The sequence below is a fragment of the Musa acuminata genome, chromosome BXJ1-10 (assembly GCF_036884655.1).
Source record: "Musa acuminata AAA Group cultivar baxijiao chromosome BXJ1-10, Cavendish_Baxijiao_AAA, whole genome shotgun sequence".
NCBI classification, from domain to species: Eukaryota; Viridiplantae; Streptophyta; class Magnoliopsida; order Zingiberales; family Musaceae; genus Musa; species Musa acuminata.
The window spans coordinates 31,892,532-31,909,975 of NC_088336.1; the positions used below are offsets into that span (position 1 = coordinate 31,892,532).

Below are 17,444 nucleotides of genomic sequence, written 5' to 3' on the forward strand. Positions count from 1 at the left end.
TGATGGGTCCGATGAAACAACCGACGACAATAGTTGTAGGGTGAAGAACATGCATTTTGGATAGTTTTCAAATTAGGTAGCATGATTTGAAAAAAAACAAAAAATGAGGATAATTAAAAACAACCTAAAATAAAGGTATTTTTAAGGAAAATGGCCCTAAAAATATATATTGACATTAAATACATTATATGTACAGTTCGTCCATAGATTGGAAATAATTTCCTACAAACACTTTGCTGCTTCATTTAAAGAACAAACAAAAAAGAACTCCGATGAGACCTCTCGACAATTCAATCTGTGATCTGATTACATTGCACAATTAGTTGGAACAAAATTTGTCAACAAAATTAGTGTAAAGTTAGGGCTTAAGGGATAGTATGATGTAAAATGATAATCTAATTAACCAAATCTACACTCTCATTAACATAAGGCTAACAGCACATTAAAGTAAACACCACAAAGAAATGACCCAACAAGGGTTTCATTCCCTGAGATAGTCACCTGATTGCTTTATACATCTGTTCCCCAGTGACAAACAAAATTGCTTGATACAATAACATTTAGCTTCAACCTTATAATTTGATGATTACTACTAAACCTCTAAATCAGTAAGATACAGGGATTACAACTACTGGTGAACAACAAAAAAGCTACACTATTAAGCAAATAAATTCAATGTAAAGCAGGAACTTGAGCACCACAGCTTACAGAACAAGTGAAGCAATCATCGCAAATGGGAGAAGAGAGGTACAAAGTTTATTACCAGCCTCAAGCACGGCGCTTACTCAGACGCCAAGAGTTGGGTTCGTGATATCGGTCATAAAGTGGTTCGATACGCTCTTGTCGCTTGCGTTTACTCATTTTTGTAGGATCTGCACCCTTGTAGAATCTTGGAGCCAACTCTACTAACCACTTGGGGTCAACTACTGTGACTTCCCTCATGTATTCCTTAGTCGTCATTACAAGCTCGTGATATATAACCCAGTCTGGTTGCCTTTGAAATAGAGCACTGCTGGGGTGAATATACACAGGCTGGTTCTCAACTAAGGTCCTGTACCCTTCCTGGGGATCTTTCCTTGCTGCATGGAAAAAGAAGCCCGCGGTAATTGCCTTCCTTATCTTAGTAAAATTTTTTCCAGCACTAACAACATCCAGCTTATACCTGAAATCAATGGTCGACAGGGGTTAGAAATACTTTGAGCAACAGGTTGGACTAAACAAGAATTCAGAATGAACGAAACTGATCATGCAAGTCCAAAACAAGCCATGAAAAATAAAATGAAGTTTCACATATTTTCAGCTCAGTATTATCAAGAGTATATGATTTCTCCATCCAGTCAGGAGTTTGATCACTACTATTGGTTAACAGCATTGGAGGAGAGTTATTTGAAAAGACCACTTTGACTTAAATTTACAGATATCAGTGACCTGCTCAGAGGTCCTCATTCTTAATGGCCCACTTGGTTTTAATATTAAGACAATTGAGTTGCAACATTCAAGAAGATCTGAATAAAAATACTACTAAAACCTGTGGTATTCAATCCAAGGCAGAATGTAATGAATGAAGAAATCCAAGACAGAATGCATTTTCAGAAGCCTTACCATGCCTGCTCAAAATAAACACCTAGTTTTGTAAGTAATGGAATAAAGACACATTCAATGCTTCCGGATAGAGACTTGAGAACATGGCTTTTTTATTCCCATAGAGTTAAGCATTTTCCAGTAGAGACATTGACATAGGTCAACCCATGGCAGCTGGACTAACATAAGAGTTTCATGCAAATCACTTGGCAATTTATTCTGGATCCTTACTGTCAAAAGATTGATTCACGCTGCCAAAGTGGATAAAGACAGCAGTCACATTCTAGTTTAAGGAGCTAGCAGTAAATCACCATATATTCATCATAGATACTATCAGTAAATTACCCATAGTTCCAAGCAAGTATCCTTTCTCATTAAAAAAATCAATCGATTTATAAATGTTTTGACTCCTTTGAACTTCACTTTCCATAAAGAATAAGATGTTTTCAGTTCAGTATCAAAATATTTGCTTCGAACGAATGAAGGAAAGATTCGTAGGTTTTCTTCTGAAGGTTCAATTATCTTCAAAATATATTAGGATGTTGAAAATTATGCACAGCCCGCTGTCATTGATCTTGCAAGACAGAAGGAAGACAGGTCTGGAACCCAAATTTTATATAAAGAAAGATACATTTCCTTAAGAATAAATCTTATAGCACCACAAAGTTCTTCACTTTCCAACCCAGAGAATAAAATCAGATATGAAATTATGATACAAATTACCAACCAATCTAACACACGGAATGTTTAAGATGCCTAACAAAGATTCAAAAAGGACTTCATCATGTTCCAACGTGAATGATTTTCAGGAGTGTATGCTAGCAAGCCAATAAAACAGGCAATAGGAATCTCTCTCTTAGCAAGAAAAGAAAAAAAAATCTGAGCACTTTGAAAAAAAGAGCCTGATGGTCTAGCTGATATCTCGCAGAGATTTTACACTTTTTAAGAATATAGTTTAAAAAAAGAGCAGCCCATTGAACAGCACTCCTGTCAATGCGATTTTCCATTTTTCCCTTATATGGAGAGAAATAGTGTTTCTTCATGGTCACTGATGACTAAGTTCATGATTGCAAATTTTCAGTATATCCAACACAGCATGCAGGCATGAGACTACCGATAACTGAAAGCCAAATTATACATGAGCAGAAATATTCTAAAAACCCATATGCATTACTGAATATGATGTTGTAGGTATTTATTTTCAACTTGTAAGCTTTTGAGTAAAACGTATCTCAAAAAGTGTGTTCCAATACAATTTTTATACTTTGAGATCCTGTTTGATATATTTTGCAACTTTATTTTAGGACCAAGATCTGAATAAATGGGAAAACCAAAATTATCAAACCTAACCAGAATTTCCAGGCCATGTTATATGTTAGATTTGAAGTAAGCAACTATAGCTTGTTCTGGCATAAGTATCAGCTATTACAGACTACAGAAGATACCAAACTTTTTGCATAATTCTTCGAACATTCAGATGGAAGTGAAATATTTCCTATGCTTGAAGGGGCTTGAGGCAGTGGTTGATCTAGGCATCACAAATTTATGGATTCAAAGTAATTCTGTGGCAACCATCCCATACCTTGCTGGATAAAAAGCATAATCAGGGAGTTTATGTTTTTTTGTCTAAATTTGTAAAATTTGAGAACTCTTCTGTTTTGGGAAAATCAAATATTGCTGTGGATAAAAAGCATAATCAGGGAGTTTATGTTTTTTGTCCAAATTTGTAAAATTTGAGAATTCTTATTTTTGGGAAAATAAAATATTGCTGCCAATCGGACAGGCAACTTTTGGGAGGGAGATTATGAGGAACTGTATGTGGATGAGCAAAATTCCTTAGTGTCTAGGCCCTCTTTTGAGTTCTGACATGTTAGAATCTTATGTTCTTGCAGTTATTCACTAATAAAATTTTCATATATAAAAGTAAGCAAATAAAGCTGCAAATAGCTAGCAATCCTACCTATATATCATGCATTTGGGAAATCTGATAAAGTAAACAAATGATCTATGAATAACATCTTAAAGAGTGATATCTTGGAAGACAGTCAATGATCACAACTTGTATCAGCCATAATAACCTAGACCCTAGAGAATTCTGAAATTACTTCATTAGGAACTGCAAATTAATTGAACATCTACAGAAGTATACAAAGATGCAGCAGGTGCAACAATATCCACCTGATGAAGATACCAATCTCGAACATACTTGATATATGTTGTGACATATGCAATGTAGATAATGAATAAGTACCATGTAGTAACATGCACAACACAAGCAGTATGCCACTGTTTCCAAACCAGAGGGTCAATATATTTCTGACATGTGGGCCAAAATAAAAGAATGTAAGCAAAGGCTTCTAGAAAGTAAATGCAACTGAAAACAATAAACACTAATCCAACATTGATACTTGATTGAGGATCAAAAGAAGGATGTCACAAAGCAGACCGATAAATATATTATAAAAAGCAAATATCATACCTGTCCATAATAGTAAGAAGTTGTTTCCTCACATCCTGTGCCCTCCTAAGTGAACGTGATTGTACGAAGTTTTCAAAGCACCATGGGCCAGAAAAGTTCTTAGCTTTCCAAGCCTCATATACAGCGAGCAATGTTAGATGATCCCCTTCAGGCTGAAAGAATTTTGCTCTTTTCTGATCTGCTTGAGCTTGTTTCTCTCTTGGTCTGTAGAAAATGTTCCCGGTCTGAATCATTGCTATAATAGTCAAAATTTCTTCACTGCATCCAAGGTCCACGCTAGCTAGAAGCATTTTCGAAAGTGGTGGCTCCAAAGGGAACTCAGCCATTTTTCTACCCAATTTTGTCAGGAGCCCCTCCTCATCCAAGGCTCCAAGACTGTATAGTTGTTCCATAGCAGAAATGAGTGCTTGAGGTGATGGTGGATCCATAAAATCAAAAGACAGAAGGTCATTTATACCCATAGCCTTCATATTAAGAACTGTCGCCCCAAGATTAATCCTCTGGATTTCTGGAATTGTCGTTGGAGACATTTCATTGCGATAAGCACTCTCTGTATAAAGACGGTAACATTTTCCTGGGCCAGTACGCCCAGCACGACCAGCTCGCTGCTTTGCAGATGCCTGTGAGATGGGAGTGATAACTAGTGAATCGAGCCCTAACTTTGGATTGTAGACATTTTGTTTTGCAAAACCTGGATCAACAACATAGTAAATCCCATCAATTGTCAAGGAAGCCTCTGCAATATTAGTGGCCACAACCACTTTCCTCTTTCCAGGAGGAGCAGGTTCAAAAATCCTCGACTGCATCTCACTGGGAAGAGCACTGTATACTGGCAAGATTATCAACTCAGGCACATTCTTCCCTAATCCTTTCATTCTCTCGTACAGAGACTGGCAAGCATGATCAATTTCTTCTTGGCCAGTCAGAAATAGAAGTACGTCTCCTTCAGGTTCTGTCAAGTGGATCTGAAGAACAGTGATCAATGCTGCATCCAGGTAATCAGTTTCTGGCTGCTTGGTGTAGAGTATCTCCACTGGGAAAGTTCTACCGGGAATGGTGAAGATATTACAGTTAAAGAAGTACCCGGAGAACTTCTCTGCATCAAGTGTTGCAGAGGTGACTATTAACCGAAGGTCTGGTCTCCTTTTCACAAGTTGCTTTAGTAACCCAAAAAGAACATCAGTGTGAATGGTCCTTTCATGAGCTTCATCCAACATTATTACAGAGTACTGTGAGAGGCTTTCATCAACTAAAATCTCCCTAAGAAGCATACCATCTGTCATATACTTGATCACTGTCTCAGGCCCAGTGCAGTCCTCAAACCTAATAGCATAACCAACCTCCTCACCCAGACGGCAACCAAACTCTTCTGCTACCCTCTTTGCAACCGACATAGCTGCCACCCTACGAGGTTGTGTGCAACCAATCTTTCCTCTAGTTGTGTACCCTGCCTCAGCTAGATACTGAGTCACCTGTGTTGTCTTGCCTGAACCTGTCTCTCCAATCACAACCAGTACCTGATTATCATGCACAGCTTGAATTAGCTCTTTTTTCAATTTGTAAATAGGAAGACTTTGCCTTTGTTCCTGTATCGATAGCTTAGACCTCTGCCCAAATGTTAAAGCCTTTCCATAAGCATCTTTCTTCCACTCGGGCATCTCATAGGCTGACAACCCAACTCCCCTAAGCTCCTGCGCAAGGTGCCTCTCACCTGTTTCTGGCATTGGGTCCTCCCAAGGACGATTTAGATCTTTTGGAATTGAATCCAGCATTGTCCTCTGCTGTTGCTCTCTTAACTCCCTCCTTTCCTTGATAAGAGCTGACTGAAGTGCTGCAGCCCTGCTCAAAGACCCCTCCGGATTCTTGAAAATTTTGACAGGGGACATGTCGATCGAAAATCGACTCTGCCCTTGCAAGAAGGCAGGCTCATCCTCGTTAAGCTCGATCTCTATCTCCTCCTCAGCTCCCTCTTCCTGATACAAAAGCCCATCTCCATCGTCATCAAACATTGGGTAATCCCGGACTCCCAAAACTCCAGAAGCAACAAGCTGCTTTGCCTCCCACCTCTCGGGCGAGCTCATCCGCTTGAGCGGGCGCCTTGATGATCCTTCCACATCTTCTTCTACTATCGTAATCCCTGAAAGACCCAACCTTCTAGTCGGGCCACCATCCCTACTGGCTGGGTTCGCCCTATACGCTTCGTCCTCAGAGCTCTTCTTCATTGGGAGTAGATCCTTTCCAGTCTTCTGATCCACATCCCTCATAGACAAGCTAAGCTTCTGCCCTGACACTGAAATCACCTTCACATAGACTTCTTGATCACGCTTCACCACATCCTTCGCATTAGCAATTCTCCGGCTGGCAATCTGGGAGACATGAACCAGTCCTTCCTTTCCTCTCAAGTCGGTCAGCTGCACGAAGCAACCAGTGTCCATGACACGCGAAATTCTTCCCTTGTAGACCTCATAAAGCTCTGGCTCATCAGAAATTCTTCGGCTAGGGTTAGGGTTTCTCCTAGTCTTGCTGTCTTCGTCATCTTCATCCACATTGTGGCCCCTTGAATCGCTGTATTTATCCCTTCTATAATCCCCATCTCTATCTCTATCTCTATCTCTATCTCTGCCTCTGTCTCTATATCTATCCCTCTCCTCGCCTCTGTGTCTGTCTCTGTCCCGATCACTTCTGCGCCTCTCATCCCGCTCTCGGTCACGTTCCCTATCATGTTGCCTGCGTCCGGCCTCCGATTTGCGGTCGGCGTCCTTCTCCATCTCCAACCGGAGATCCTTGGCGCGCTCGAGGTCGTCGGGGCGGGAGAGAGCGGGGAAGGCGGACGCCTTCTTTTTGGACTGGGACTGGGGATCGGAGGGAAGCGGCTTGCTAGCCTTGGATCCGGGGGGGAGGATGGCGTGGATGATGGTGAGGAGGGTTCGGACGAAGTAGTCGGGCATCTCGGCGCCGTTCGCCTTGAGCTTGGCGTCGAAATCGTCAACGGTCTCGGAGTCGCGGCCGAGCTCGGTGATGAACTCAGCCAGGACCTTGTCGCCGCAGCCGATGTGGGACTCCAGCTCCGTGCACACCTTGGAGACCAGAGAGAGGTACTCGAGCTTCTTCAGGCCCTCGTCCCCCGGCGCCACCTCCGCGGCCGTAGCCATGGTGGATAAGAGAAAACAGAGAAGGAAGATTTAGGGTTAGGGTCTAGTAGATCGGTGATGGGAAAACCGGTGGCGAGAGGAGGAAGAAGCCACGCGCTTCGAACGCCAATGTCGGGTACTGCCTCAGTCGCCTTATGCCCTATCCCTGCACCGATTGAAACCGCGTATTTGCCCTTGCAATGTCGAATTACCCCTTTCCGAATAAATATCCTAAATTAATTGATTTTCTAAATTCAATAAATATAAATCAGAATTGAAATAGAATTATAAAATCATGTAAATTCACAAGGATTGTTTATATCATGTTATGTCAATAAATATAATAATATTTATAAGAATTTCTTGTAAACTCACCATGATCGATGATTGTATGATTGACTTTCTAAATATATATGATAAGAAATTATTTAATAGAAATCATGTAAATATAAAAATTCTCAAAGTGAAACAAATAACTTTATCTATCTTAACATAATCAGTTAAAAAACATAAATACTATATATTAGATAAAAAATAAAAAAAAAATAATTTTAATATGTAAGATGTTAAAATTATATTTTTATCTATAAAATTACTGAGAATAAAAGAAATATTAAAATTATCTTTTTGTCCATTATTTTTGTGTCTATTTAGTATTATATTTTTTTATTAATATAATAAATATAAAAAATAATTTTTAATATAAAATTTTTAAGTATAAAATTAATGATACTAATAGCATGTATAAGATAATGTGTAATTATTCTGATTTTCAATAATTTAATGTCTAGTTGGATATTCATAATAAAAGAATAGAACGTTAAAAAGAATATTTATAATTTTTATTTATAAATCTGAATTCTATTAATTATTTTTTATAATAATGTCCCGTGTGGGGGCTCTGCTCGCCTACTCTACTATCGTTGCCTCGAGGTAAGCCCTACGCCATCTGCCCTCTTCTCCTCTTCCGTCCGTGTTTGAGAGCTTACCCTTATCGCGAGGGAAATAGCAACGGATGATGCATTCCGCCACAACCCCGTCTCAATTTCCGGTCACATGGTAAGTCGGTGCGTCGAATCCCATCGATCGTTGTTACTTCTCGTAGTTTCTATACGCTGCCCTTCGAGTGTTTGATGATATGATACTGACGCATCTTTTTCTCTATGGTATGCGATATGCATGACGTTTAGTGCTGGAAATCTTTTGTGGCATGTGTTATTCTCTGAAGAGTTTAGTAGATTTTGTTTGGCATGATTTTGGCAAGTTATTATTTTGCAGCTGTGAAGCGTTAAATTCTCCTGCAATTTCTTTAGAGAAAGACATTTCTCTTAACATCCACAATTTTCTTGTTTCCGAAGGTTTTCTCGTTCTGATAGTGCAAGTGGGAAATCTGTGAGGATTCATCATCGGCTGCCTTTTCCCATATCTGTCAAGTTGCAAAGGATTATGATGAAAAGTAGTTCGTTTCCTACAAATTCCAGTTTAAGTCTCGTAAATGAAGAAAGGGGCCGGGTAGAGCATAAAGTTGGTGAGCACGATGCTGTGATTATTGTTGACCATGGATCTCGACGGCAAGAATCTAATCTTATGCTAAGTAAGCTTCAATGTTTAACATCTTTTGTACTGCTATCGTCCTCTTTGCCATTTTTATCCTATCTGATATGGTATATTTGCTGTTTCTGCAGACGAGTTTGTTGCAATGTTCAAAGCTAGAACTGGTTATCAGATAGTTGAGCCTGCTCATATGGTAATTGCTCATTGTTTTACTGCTTAACTATTCTGAGGACAATCAATCCAATGCCATATCCAATTGGCATAGTGCAATACACCCCCATATGAAACTGAGCAAGAATAAGCTTGAAGTGCTATCTCTGTGGACACCAGTTCTATGAAAGTTAAGATCCTGATATACACATAAAAATGCATCATTATGAGGTCTTTTAGAAAATGTAGCAAATAATACGTAGAATAAAGGGCCCTCTATTAAGCTTTTCGGCCATGAACAATATATACCTTCAAGTTGTTTTAATTGATGTAAAACTTGTGATATCTAGGCTACTAATGAAGTTATCAACATGAAATATGGTAGCTTTATATTGTGAATTAATCTCTGTCAAACTTTTGTTGTTTTTTTTCTAAATGTGCCTCTAAAGCATGTTTTTTAACAAGATGGGCTTGCATGCCTGTAGTTGCTTCATCAAGCATGATGGAAACAATTCACATATCTGAGATTGCTTCACTCCTGATGGATGTAAAACTGGAAAATTTTGAGATGCTTACTTTACAGAGCCATCTGCATTTTCTTAGCTCTCAACTTTTTTAATTCTTTTACTGTTAAAGTTTTCTTTTTCAAAGTTTTTATATTGATGATCTAATAAAAGTAGAACTGGATTAGTTATTTTGTTTTTTTTCATCAAGCTCGAATCAAATATATACTGAAGAATGTATATTTTCTTAGAGTCAGAGTATGTTCATTAGTTAATTCTCTGCTATTCTCGATAGTTGCATAGGAAATGGCTGAACTAATCTGTTTGAAAAACTAGGAATTGGCCAAGCCATCAATCAACGATGCATTTAGACTATGCATGCAAAAAAGAGCCAAGCGTGTTATCATCAGTCCATTTTTTCTTTCCCCAGGACGACATTGGCTGCAGGTATGCTCAGTACACATAGTTTGCTCATTGTCTTGCTAATAAACCTGCAAAAGAAAATAAATCTTTACTGTTGTTCCCTAGGATATCCCTGCGTTAGTAGCTGATGCATCCAAAGAGCACTCAGGCATATCCTATATCATAACAGCACCTCTTGGTCTGCATGAACTCATGGTGGTATGAGATTTCCTCATCTTCTCTTTGCATTTACATGTACATTGTTGTTGTTATTTGCATCAGCATGAATACTTGGGTAGGTCCATCAATACACAGGTGACATATCATATACTTGAAATATTGATAAACCAAATCATCATGGTGCTGACAATGCAAGAAGAGAAAGAGCCAGGTGTTGATGTCACATCACACATGGTATTTGGAAATTAACAACAGTTGATTGGATTTTGTGGTCAATCCAGATTCTAGGACCTCTCGAGGACATTCTGACAATTGACTTTTTCAACATTATATAGAATAAAAATCATTTTAATAGAAGCAGCTATCAGTTCATCCAATGGGAAAGCTGGTATCTATCGAAGAGCTGAGTTGTAATAATCTGCTCGACTGTGCCCCGACAAAACTAGTGCATGATCGAGACCAAGGATCATGGGATGGGTATTTCCTCGTGAGATGGGACAAGTCACTGTTGCCTCAAACAATTTAAAGTAGCTTCTCCAATGACTTCTATTAATTTCATAACCTTGATTCAAATTTGCAATTGATAGTTATACAGGATAACCTTGAAAGTGTCAATCCTGTACCATGTACCAGTTCTTTCCCCAGTCTACATTGATGAGAGCAAGGTTCGCAATACCGTACCGTACCGGAGTTTCGACTTGGGCTCGGTACCGGTACGGTACGGTATACACCCAGGTGTACCGAGCGGTATATTCAGGCGTGCCGAGCACTGTAGCAGTACTACAGTGCTACAGTACTGCTACAGTGTCGGGAACGGTAACATATGGTCCGCGTACCGAAAGCCTGTCGGACCGGTACGTACCGCCCGTACCGGGCGGTACAGACCGGTACTGCAAACCATGGATGAGAGGTCCATAGCCTAGGGTTGTCTATTCTGTTTGATAATTATACTTGAAATAGCATTGACAGAAAAGGATTAAAGAGAGTCGGCTTCCTCATTCTTTCCTTGTAGAATGCTGCCTTCGCCAAAGGCCAGTTGGGGTTTTGAGGTATCAACTCATGAGGTATTCAGGGTCATGACCAGGGAAACATGTGATCCAGCTCAGGAAAACAATGATTGAAATACACAGATATGTACAGCCTTTAAATAACCACATAAAAAGAGAGGACAGATCATAACCTCTTTTACCGTCAGATCGGTGTGTACAGAGTAATAAGGGCTATGTTCTCCATGATCATGTGGATGAATTGCACCATCAAGTGTAGATGGCATGCTTTGCACCAAGCAAAGTGGTGTAACATATCTCTCAGTATGATATCATATTGTAGTTGTGATATACTACAGTATTAAGCTTAGGCAAACAATAAGAATGAGGTATCGCGATTGATATAAGGCATTAAAATATACTAATCATTTTGTCATTAGTAATTTGTAACCAGTATGAATGTCTAGAACTTGTTTTTGTTTATTTTCACAGTACTTATCAAAATGGCTCCCTTCAGTCGTCTCAGAACTTTGTTTTGGTTCCACTCAAGTCAACCTTCAACCATGATGTGCTGGTCAGATCAGCTTCATGCATGTGTTATTGTTCGAATGCCTGCATTCTCGTTTATCTTTATTGTGGGTACCGGATGGTCTCATGGACATCATATTCCAGTTTGTAATTAATTTCTTTTTATTCTTTACAAAACAAGCCTTGTGTGTTTATTATTGGGTTCTCACTCCATGACGAAGTGCCGAAATTCAGTTTTACCAAGATGTCATTTTATGTTCTATCCTACCAGAAATCTCTTTTAAGTTGATAACTCGGCCGACAATTTTTTCTGTGCAGGATGTCATGAATGATCGGATAAAACACTGTTTGACCCATGTAGCCGGTGATGCAGATGAGTGTTCTGTATGTGCTGGAACAGGAAAGTGTCGTCTATACCAACCATGACAAATACATTTCAAAACCAGTGAAAAGCATACAATTAATATCGAATGGCTTGTTTCTTTTACCTCCTGAGGTATGTATATTGTCAATTTTTTAGATATCAATGTGGTATTTTTCTGTAGACAACACCAAGTTCACATGATGTACATGACATCCATTGGTAAATGTTATTATGAAGCCCCTCACCAACATAATGCAGCAATATAGTGTCTAGTCACAATCTCCAATGTGCATATGGGTTCAATCTCGTTCTTTCTGTAGAAACTTTGGACATCTAACAGAAATAATCTGTTTCAAAGATTTTATGAACTTTTATTTTTTAAAAACTTTTCATTAATTTACTAAATTATTTTAGGACTTCAAACTTAACTTGCCTTTTGACCAATTACAAATGGTTCCACTCCAAAAAAGAAAAAAAAACCCTCACTTGGAGTTGCAGGTAGTTCTTTTAAGAAATAAATATTATTTATCATTTTCCTAGAAAGAAAAAAAAAGTTACAAATCCACTCTTCTTAAAGGGAATCGACTCAATTTACTAATTAGATTATTTGAATATGAAATACTTTAATGTTTTATTTATTATTAAATGTATTAAAATATTTATAATATATTTTATTTTTATTAATATTAGCTGATTCAGCATTAGCTAATCTGCGTCCCATCGGTCGGGTACTTGCCAAACGAATACGTTTCCTTAAGAGCATATATATATATATATACATATATATATATATACATATATATATATATATACATATATATATATATATATGTATATGTATATGTATATATATGTATATATATACACATATATACATATACATATACACATGTATATACATATACATATACACATGTATATACATATACATATACATATGTATATACATACATATATATATATATATATATATATATATATATATATATATATATATATATATATATATATCTGTGGGGTCACTGTGTCCACTTGCCGCTTCCCCGAACCCGTTTACGGTCTCACGCACCCGAAACTAAAAGAGCATCTATATATATATATATATATCCCGCGACCATTGGCCCCAATTCAAATGGCACATCTGCCGCTACCTGTTTGATGTCCGTCGTCTCTTCCCTGGAGTGAGTTCCTGTGCGTTTTCTCCGATCGATGCCTAGGCCTGCTTGCCGCGAGATTTGAGGTCTACAGACCCGCGCGAATTCTTATTGCCTTCGACAAGGGCAAATAGGGATCCTTAAGGTCGGTGTATGCTATTCTCGAAATTTTTACGACAAAATTGAAATCTATCAACTTATTTAGGGTTTCTGGTGATCTCAATCCTTGATATGTGAAATCTTTGTGCCATCGATTTGGGGAATGAAACCTTGTCGCCGCGGTGCGGTTGCTCCTCTTCGACCTAGGAGTGCTCGGTGTTCTTATGCTCTAACATGAGTTCATGTCTTGTTTCTCTTCAGAAACATCTGCCGGTGGATCTGGGTATTGGGGCATCGGATGCGGCAGAAAGAAATGCGTGATGGTGAGATCCCTGACGTGGACTTCATAAAGAGCCATTCTCAGGTTGGCACAACATACGTTTCTGAATCCTTGGTGTGCTCTGCGGCTTGTCACATGGCCATTTCTCAGTGTTCCATCTGATAGTTGTGATAAGTTTGAATGTTCACGGTGGTTTTGGTTTACGTTTTTGATAGTTTCATGTGATTTGATGACACAGTCAAGCTTCTGTGGTTTGCTCTGTATGTTCGTTCGTACATTGGGATCTGAAATGTTGTGTTTGATGTTTGCAATATTTTAGAAGCTAGAAGATGAGTTACAAAAGCTGGGACTGAAAATTAAACATCATGAGGACAACCTGAAATTTCTTAAGGCTCAGATGAACAGCATCGATGAATCCATTCTTGATATGCAAGGTTGAGTAGAAATCTATTTTTCCCTCACTTTTTTAACACCAAAACCAGAAAAGTAATTAGTGTGCCAAAATTATTATCTTATTTTGATTCTTTGATATTCTAATAAGCGCAATATCTGTTATTATATGCATGACTGTATTATTATATTGCATATCAGTTGATCCTATTAATTTTGTCTTCTAACTTAGTAAATTTCTACAGTTAATCTTGGAAAGTATCATTCGTCAGCTGGAGCTGTGGACAACAACGACTTTTCTACCGCAAACACTGAGAAGCAGACAATTGAAAACATACTAAAGCAGGAGCAAACTGCAGCTGGCATTATATGTCAGTTGAAAGTTTATCATGCAGTACAAGCATCGAAGTTACCGTTGACCAAGGATGTGCTGGGCATCGTAGCGACACTTGGGAAAGTAAATGATGTCAACCTTAGCAGGTTGAGTAACTTAAGTTGATGTCCTGGTTCATTTTCTTTCTGTTGATAATGACACCATGTTCTACTGTACCTTTGATAAACAGGGTTTTGTCAGATTACTTAGGACCTGAAAACATGTTGGCTATTGTTTGCAAGACATATGAAGGTGTTAAAGAGCTTGAGAAGTATGATAAGGAAGGCATGATTGACAAAAGTTATGGTCTTCATGGAATTGGCAAGGCTATTGGGAGGCATCTAGATGGAAGATATCTCGTCTTTTGTATTGAGAATTTAAGGTGTGAATTTGTGAATTTCTTTTCAATGAAACCTTCTTGCTCGTGTGGTTAAGACCGGTACACAAGGAGTCACATGTCGTTCAGATTACCATTTACTTTTCTCTTTTTGCAGACCATATATTGGTGGATTTGTGCCTGAAGATCCTCAAAGAAGACTTGCTTTATTGAAGCCAAGGTTACCTAATGGGGATCCTCCACCCGGATTTATAGACTTTGCTGTCAATATGATTGATGTGGACCATATGCACTTATCTTGTATCACAGCTAGTGGGCATGGACTTCGAGAGACTCTGTTTTATAACTTGTTTTCTCGCTTGCAAGTGTATAAAACTAGATCTGATATGCTACGTGCTTTGCCTTTTTTAAGTGAAGGTGCCATCTCTTTAGATGGGGGCATAATGAAAAGCGGTGGTTTGTTTTACCTTGGTGGCAGGTAATGGATATTGTTCAGTGCAGGCTGATACTTTTGGTGTTTTTCTCATCAATTGAAAGTAATCCTACATAGAATTTGCAAACATCAATTTGTCCCTTCACATCTGAGTTTAAATTATGCACAAAATTGAAACACGTTGCTTTAGAAAATAATTCTCTTTCCTCAATGACTGTTAGATGATCTCGTCAGTGTTCAATCTCATAATACAGGGAAATTTAGTTCACATTCCCGGTCCTTAATATTAGTACATATAAGATATGCTATTCTAGTCCTCTTATGTCATGAAAACATACCATAAGAAATGATAATGAATCTTATCAGTGTTTGGTTTGTAAGCTGATACCTTATCTTTTACTCGTTAAGGTTATTTTATATAAACTAAATCTTGATAATTGATGGAATAGGAACTGTATTGAGGTAATATTTCCAATAAGCTCTGGAATATCAAGACTACCCACAGATGTACTTGAGATTGAGGAGCAGCTCAAGCTTCTGAGATGGCAGAAAGAAAGGCTTCTTGAAGACATGCAAAGAGAAGAAACACTGCTAAACCATGTGAAGACGATGTTCAGCACCAAAAAAGAAGAGTATGTCAAGTACCTCAGAGAGACTGCACAAATTTTGCAACAGGTACCCCTTCTTTACTTTGTCATTGTATAAGGTTCAAGAGACATTGTTAAGATTTTTTTAGGTCAGTGGATTCCAACTCTATGAAATTCTTTCAGTCGATTATCGTTTCAGATCAACTCTCTCTTTCTCTCAATAGAGCTTAGGATTCATCACAAGATTTTGAACTTAATTCTTTTATTTATATGAGGTTTGATACCTTTGCTTTATAGTGTACTATCTTGTAACAATTAATCACAAATTTGATGTTTTTACAGAAATTGGGTGATAATTTTGGTGAGTGGCAAAGAAATAATTAAATTGTGAGTTGCTTTGACATTAGTGATTGATTGATTGTTTGCAAGTATTTTTATCATAGGGTGTCATAATAAAATTGTCATTTGTAGTTTTAACTTAGATTTCTTTCCTTATGTTTCTTTCCGTATGTCTGCCTGTTTTGGGTCTCAATTTAGTTGCTTATTGAGGACATATTTGTAGTTTACTGACCTTTCCTAGGAAGCAAGGGTTTGTGTATCCAGGTGTACTGATGTTTCCAAGCGTATTTGCAATTTCAGGGTCTTCAAAGGTGATCCCGAGTAGTTTCATATGAGGTGAATATCCGTGTGGAACATTTGGCAAGTTAAAATTAATACAGCTACTGATATGCAAGGCAATGTATTCGCAAGCTCTCAAGGTAAGCATGTTTCAGACCAACTTGAAAATGCTTTTCTCAAACTGGGAGAATGCACTTGGAACACAATGATGCTTAAAAGACTTTCGTATCTCATGGCAAGACTCTAATTGTCATGTCTGAGCATGAAAAAGAATAATGTAGTGGCCAATTTTTTTTTATTTCTGGCAATTTTAAAAATTCTTTGTTTCTAGCAACTTGAGTCTTTTTTCTTTGGCCAGCAACTTGAATCTTTAATGTCACACCTGATACAGTCTGTGTTGCTTTTTCTACCTCAAAGCACGTTTAATGGAACTTGATGGTTGTTGGTTGTGATATGAACTTGGCAGCAAAGCTGTTTACATATATTGTTAATGGTGGAAAGAGCATACAACATTGGAAAAAAATAATGTAAATGGACAATAATTATGATGATAATCAACATTAGTCACTTAACCATACTGTTTTTTTTTTTTTTCTGATTTGTGATTCACAATGGCAATTAGATTCGAAGCCTCATTTCCTCCAGGTTGTATTCATTAAATCATATGCCACAAACTTGTGTGGGTAAAAGAATCTGTATATATGATTTTTGCGTCATTCATATGATTATCCATATGTCAACCACCCAGATAGCAATGTGCCATCCACAAACATTACATTGTATAGAGATATCCAATTCAATTTCTGATATGCATCATGTTTCTCAATGAACTTTTTTACTGTTGTGGTATCACTTGATGCATGTATGTCATATATTTCGATTTACTTGTGCCTGCATTTGATTTCAAACAGTGTGTTTTCTGCAATTTAAAATGAGCATAATTAGAATATCTTTTCTAACCCTAATTCTGAATGCCTAGAATTGTTGCAACTCCAATGAGGATTAAATTGCTGCCTGTTGTTTGTGCACTTGAATGGTAAGTGGCACGGCACACATCCTAATAAATTTAGACTCCAGTGGCAACAATTGCATCTTTGTCATGTCCGGGTTCAGTTTCTGCACACAAATGCCTCCTGATTGCCATGACCTGCCGTCTCGTTCTGCTACTTCAACTTGATGTTGGATTCTCCTTTTTTTTATTTTCTTTGAAGTTATTTGATTCCTGATTGAATTGATGATGACTATCATAACATCAACGTAGCTTCTAACGATTCTATTTTCAGAGAAGTTTTTTTTTTTTTCAAACTCATAATTA

The 17,444-nt window shown here is 37.9% G+C and overlaps 3 protein-coding genes across 6 annotated transcripts; 2 read left to right on the forward strand and 1 right to left on the reverse strand.

Annotated features, from left to right (window-relative positions):
- Positions 1-465: 465 nt before the first annotated feature.
- On the reverse strand, positions 466-7,391 carry LOC135596220 (probable pre-mRNA-splicing factor ATP-dependent RNA helicase DEAH5). The gene is made up of 2 exons (XM_065088224.1): positions 4,061-7,391; positions 466-1,162 (listed from the first exon to the last, which is right to left on the reverse strand). Exons 1-2 carry the CDS (start codon positions 7,210-7,212, stop codon positions 769-771), a joined length of 3,546 nt encoding a protein of 1,181 aa, XP_064944296.1. The 5' UTR covers positions 7,213-7,391; the 3' UTR covers positions 466-768.
- Positions 7,392-8,093: 702 nt separating this feature from the next.
- On the forward strand, positions 8,094-12,150 carry LOC103969271 (sirohydrochlorin ferrochelatase, chloroplastic-like). 2 transcript variants are annotated; one of them, XM_009382763.3, is made up of 6 exons: positions 8,094-8,250; positions 8,550-8,785; positions 8,877-8,938; positions 9,735-9,845; positions 9,927-10,019; positions 11,813-12,150. In XM_009382763.3, exons 1-6 carry the CDS (start codon positions 8,207-8,209, stop codon positions 11,918-11,920), a joined length of 654 nt encoding a protein of 217 aa, XP_009381038.2. In that variant the 5' UTR covers positions 8,094-8,206; the 3' UTR covers positions 11,921-12,150. The 2 variants fall into 2 exon arrangements, with proteins under 2 accessions (XP_009381038.2, XP_009381040.2); XM_009382765.3 differs by having other exon boundaries at positions 8,121-8,258.
- Positions 11,851-17,434, forward strand: LOC135596222 (protein DEFECTIVE IN MERISTEM SILENCING 3-like). 3 transcript variants are annotated; one of them, XM_065088227.1, is made up of 9 exons: positions 11,851-11,990; positions 13,373-13,475; positions 13,711-13,825; positions 14,027-14,261; positions 14,345-14,536; positions 14,649-14,969; positions 15,374-15,599; positions 15,854-15,898; positions 16,151-17,434. In XM_065088227.1, exons 1-8 carry the CDS (start codon positions 11,965-11,967, stop codon positions 15,893-15,895), a joined length of 1,260 nt encoding a protein of 419 aa, XP_064944299.1. In that variant the 5' UTR covers positions 11,851-11,964; the 3' UTR covers positions 15,896-15,898; positions 16,151-17,434. The 3 variants fall into 3 exon arrangements, with proteins under 3 accessions (XP_064944299.1, XP_064944300.1, XP_064944301.1); XM_065088229.1 differs by lacking the exon at positions 11,851-11,990 and adding an exon at positions 12,980-13,157; XM_065088228.1 differs by lacking the exon at positions 15,854-15,898.
- Positions 17,435-17,444: the final 10 nt, after the last annotated feature.

Excerpts from the sequence above, each read along its gene's own strand:
- LOC135596222 (XM_065088227.1), top strand. The coding sequence starts at position 11,965 with ATGGCTTGTTTCTTTTACCTCCTGAG. Across the intron at positions 11,991-13,372 it reads TGTTTCTTTTACCTCCTGAG|AAACATCTGCCGGTGGATCT; the intron begins GTATGTATATTG and ends GTTTCTCTTCAG. Across the intron at positions 14,970-15,373 it reads TTGTTTTACCTTGGTGGCAG|GAACTGTATTGAGGTAATAT; the intron begins GTAATGGATATT and ends TTGATGGAATAG.
- LOC103969271 (XM_009382763.3), top strand. The coding sequence starts at position 8,207 with ATGATGCATTCCGCCACAACCCCGTCTCAATTTCCGGTCACATG. Across the intron at positions 8,786-8,876 it reads AGAATCTAATCTTATGCTAA|ACGAGTTTGTTGCAATGTTC; the intron begins GTAAGCTTCAAT and ends CTGTTTCTGCAG. Across the intron at positions 9,846-9,926 it reads CAGGACGACATTGGCTGCAG|GATATCCCTGCGTTAGTAGC; the intron begins GTATGCTCAGTA and ends GTTGTTCCCTAG.
- LOC135596220 (XM_065088224.1), bottom strand. The coding sequence starts at position 7,212 with ATGGCTACGGCCGCGGAGGTGGCGCCGGGGGACGAGGGCCTGAAGAAG. Across the intron at positions 1,163-4,060 it reads CTTCTTACTATTATGGACAG|GTATAAGCTGGATGTTGTTA; the intron begins GTATGATATTTG and ends CATTGATTTCAG.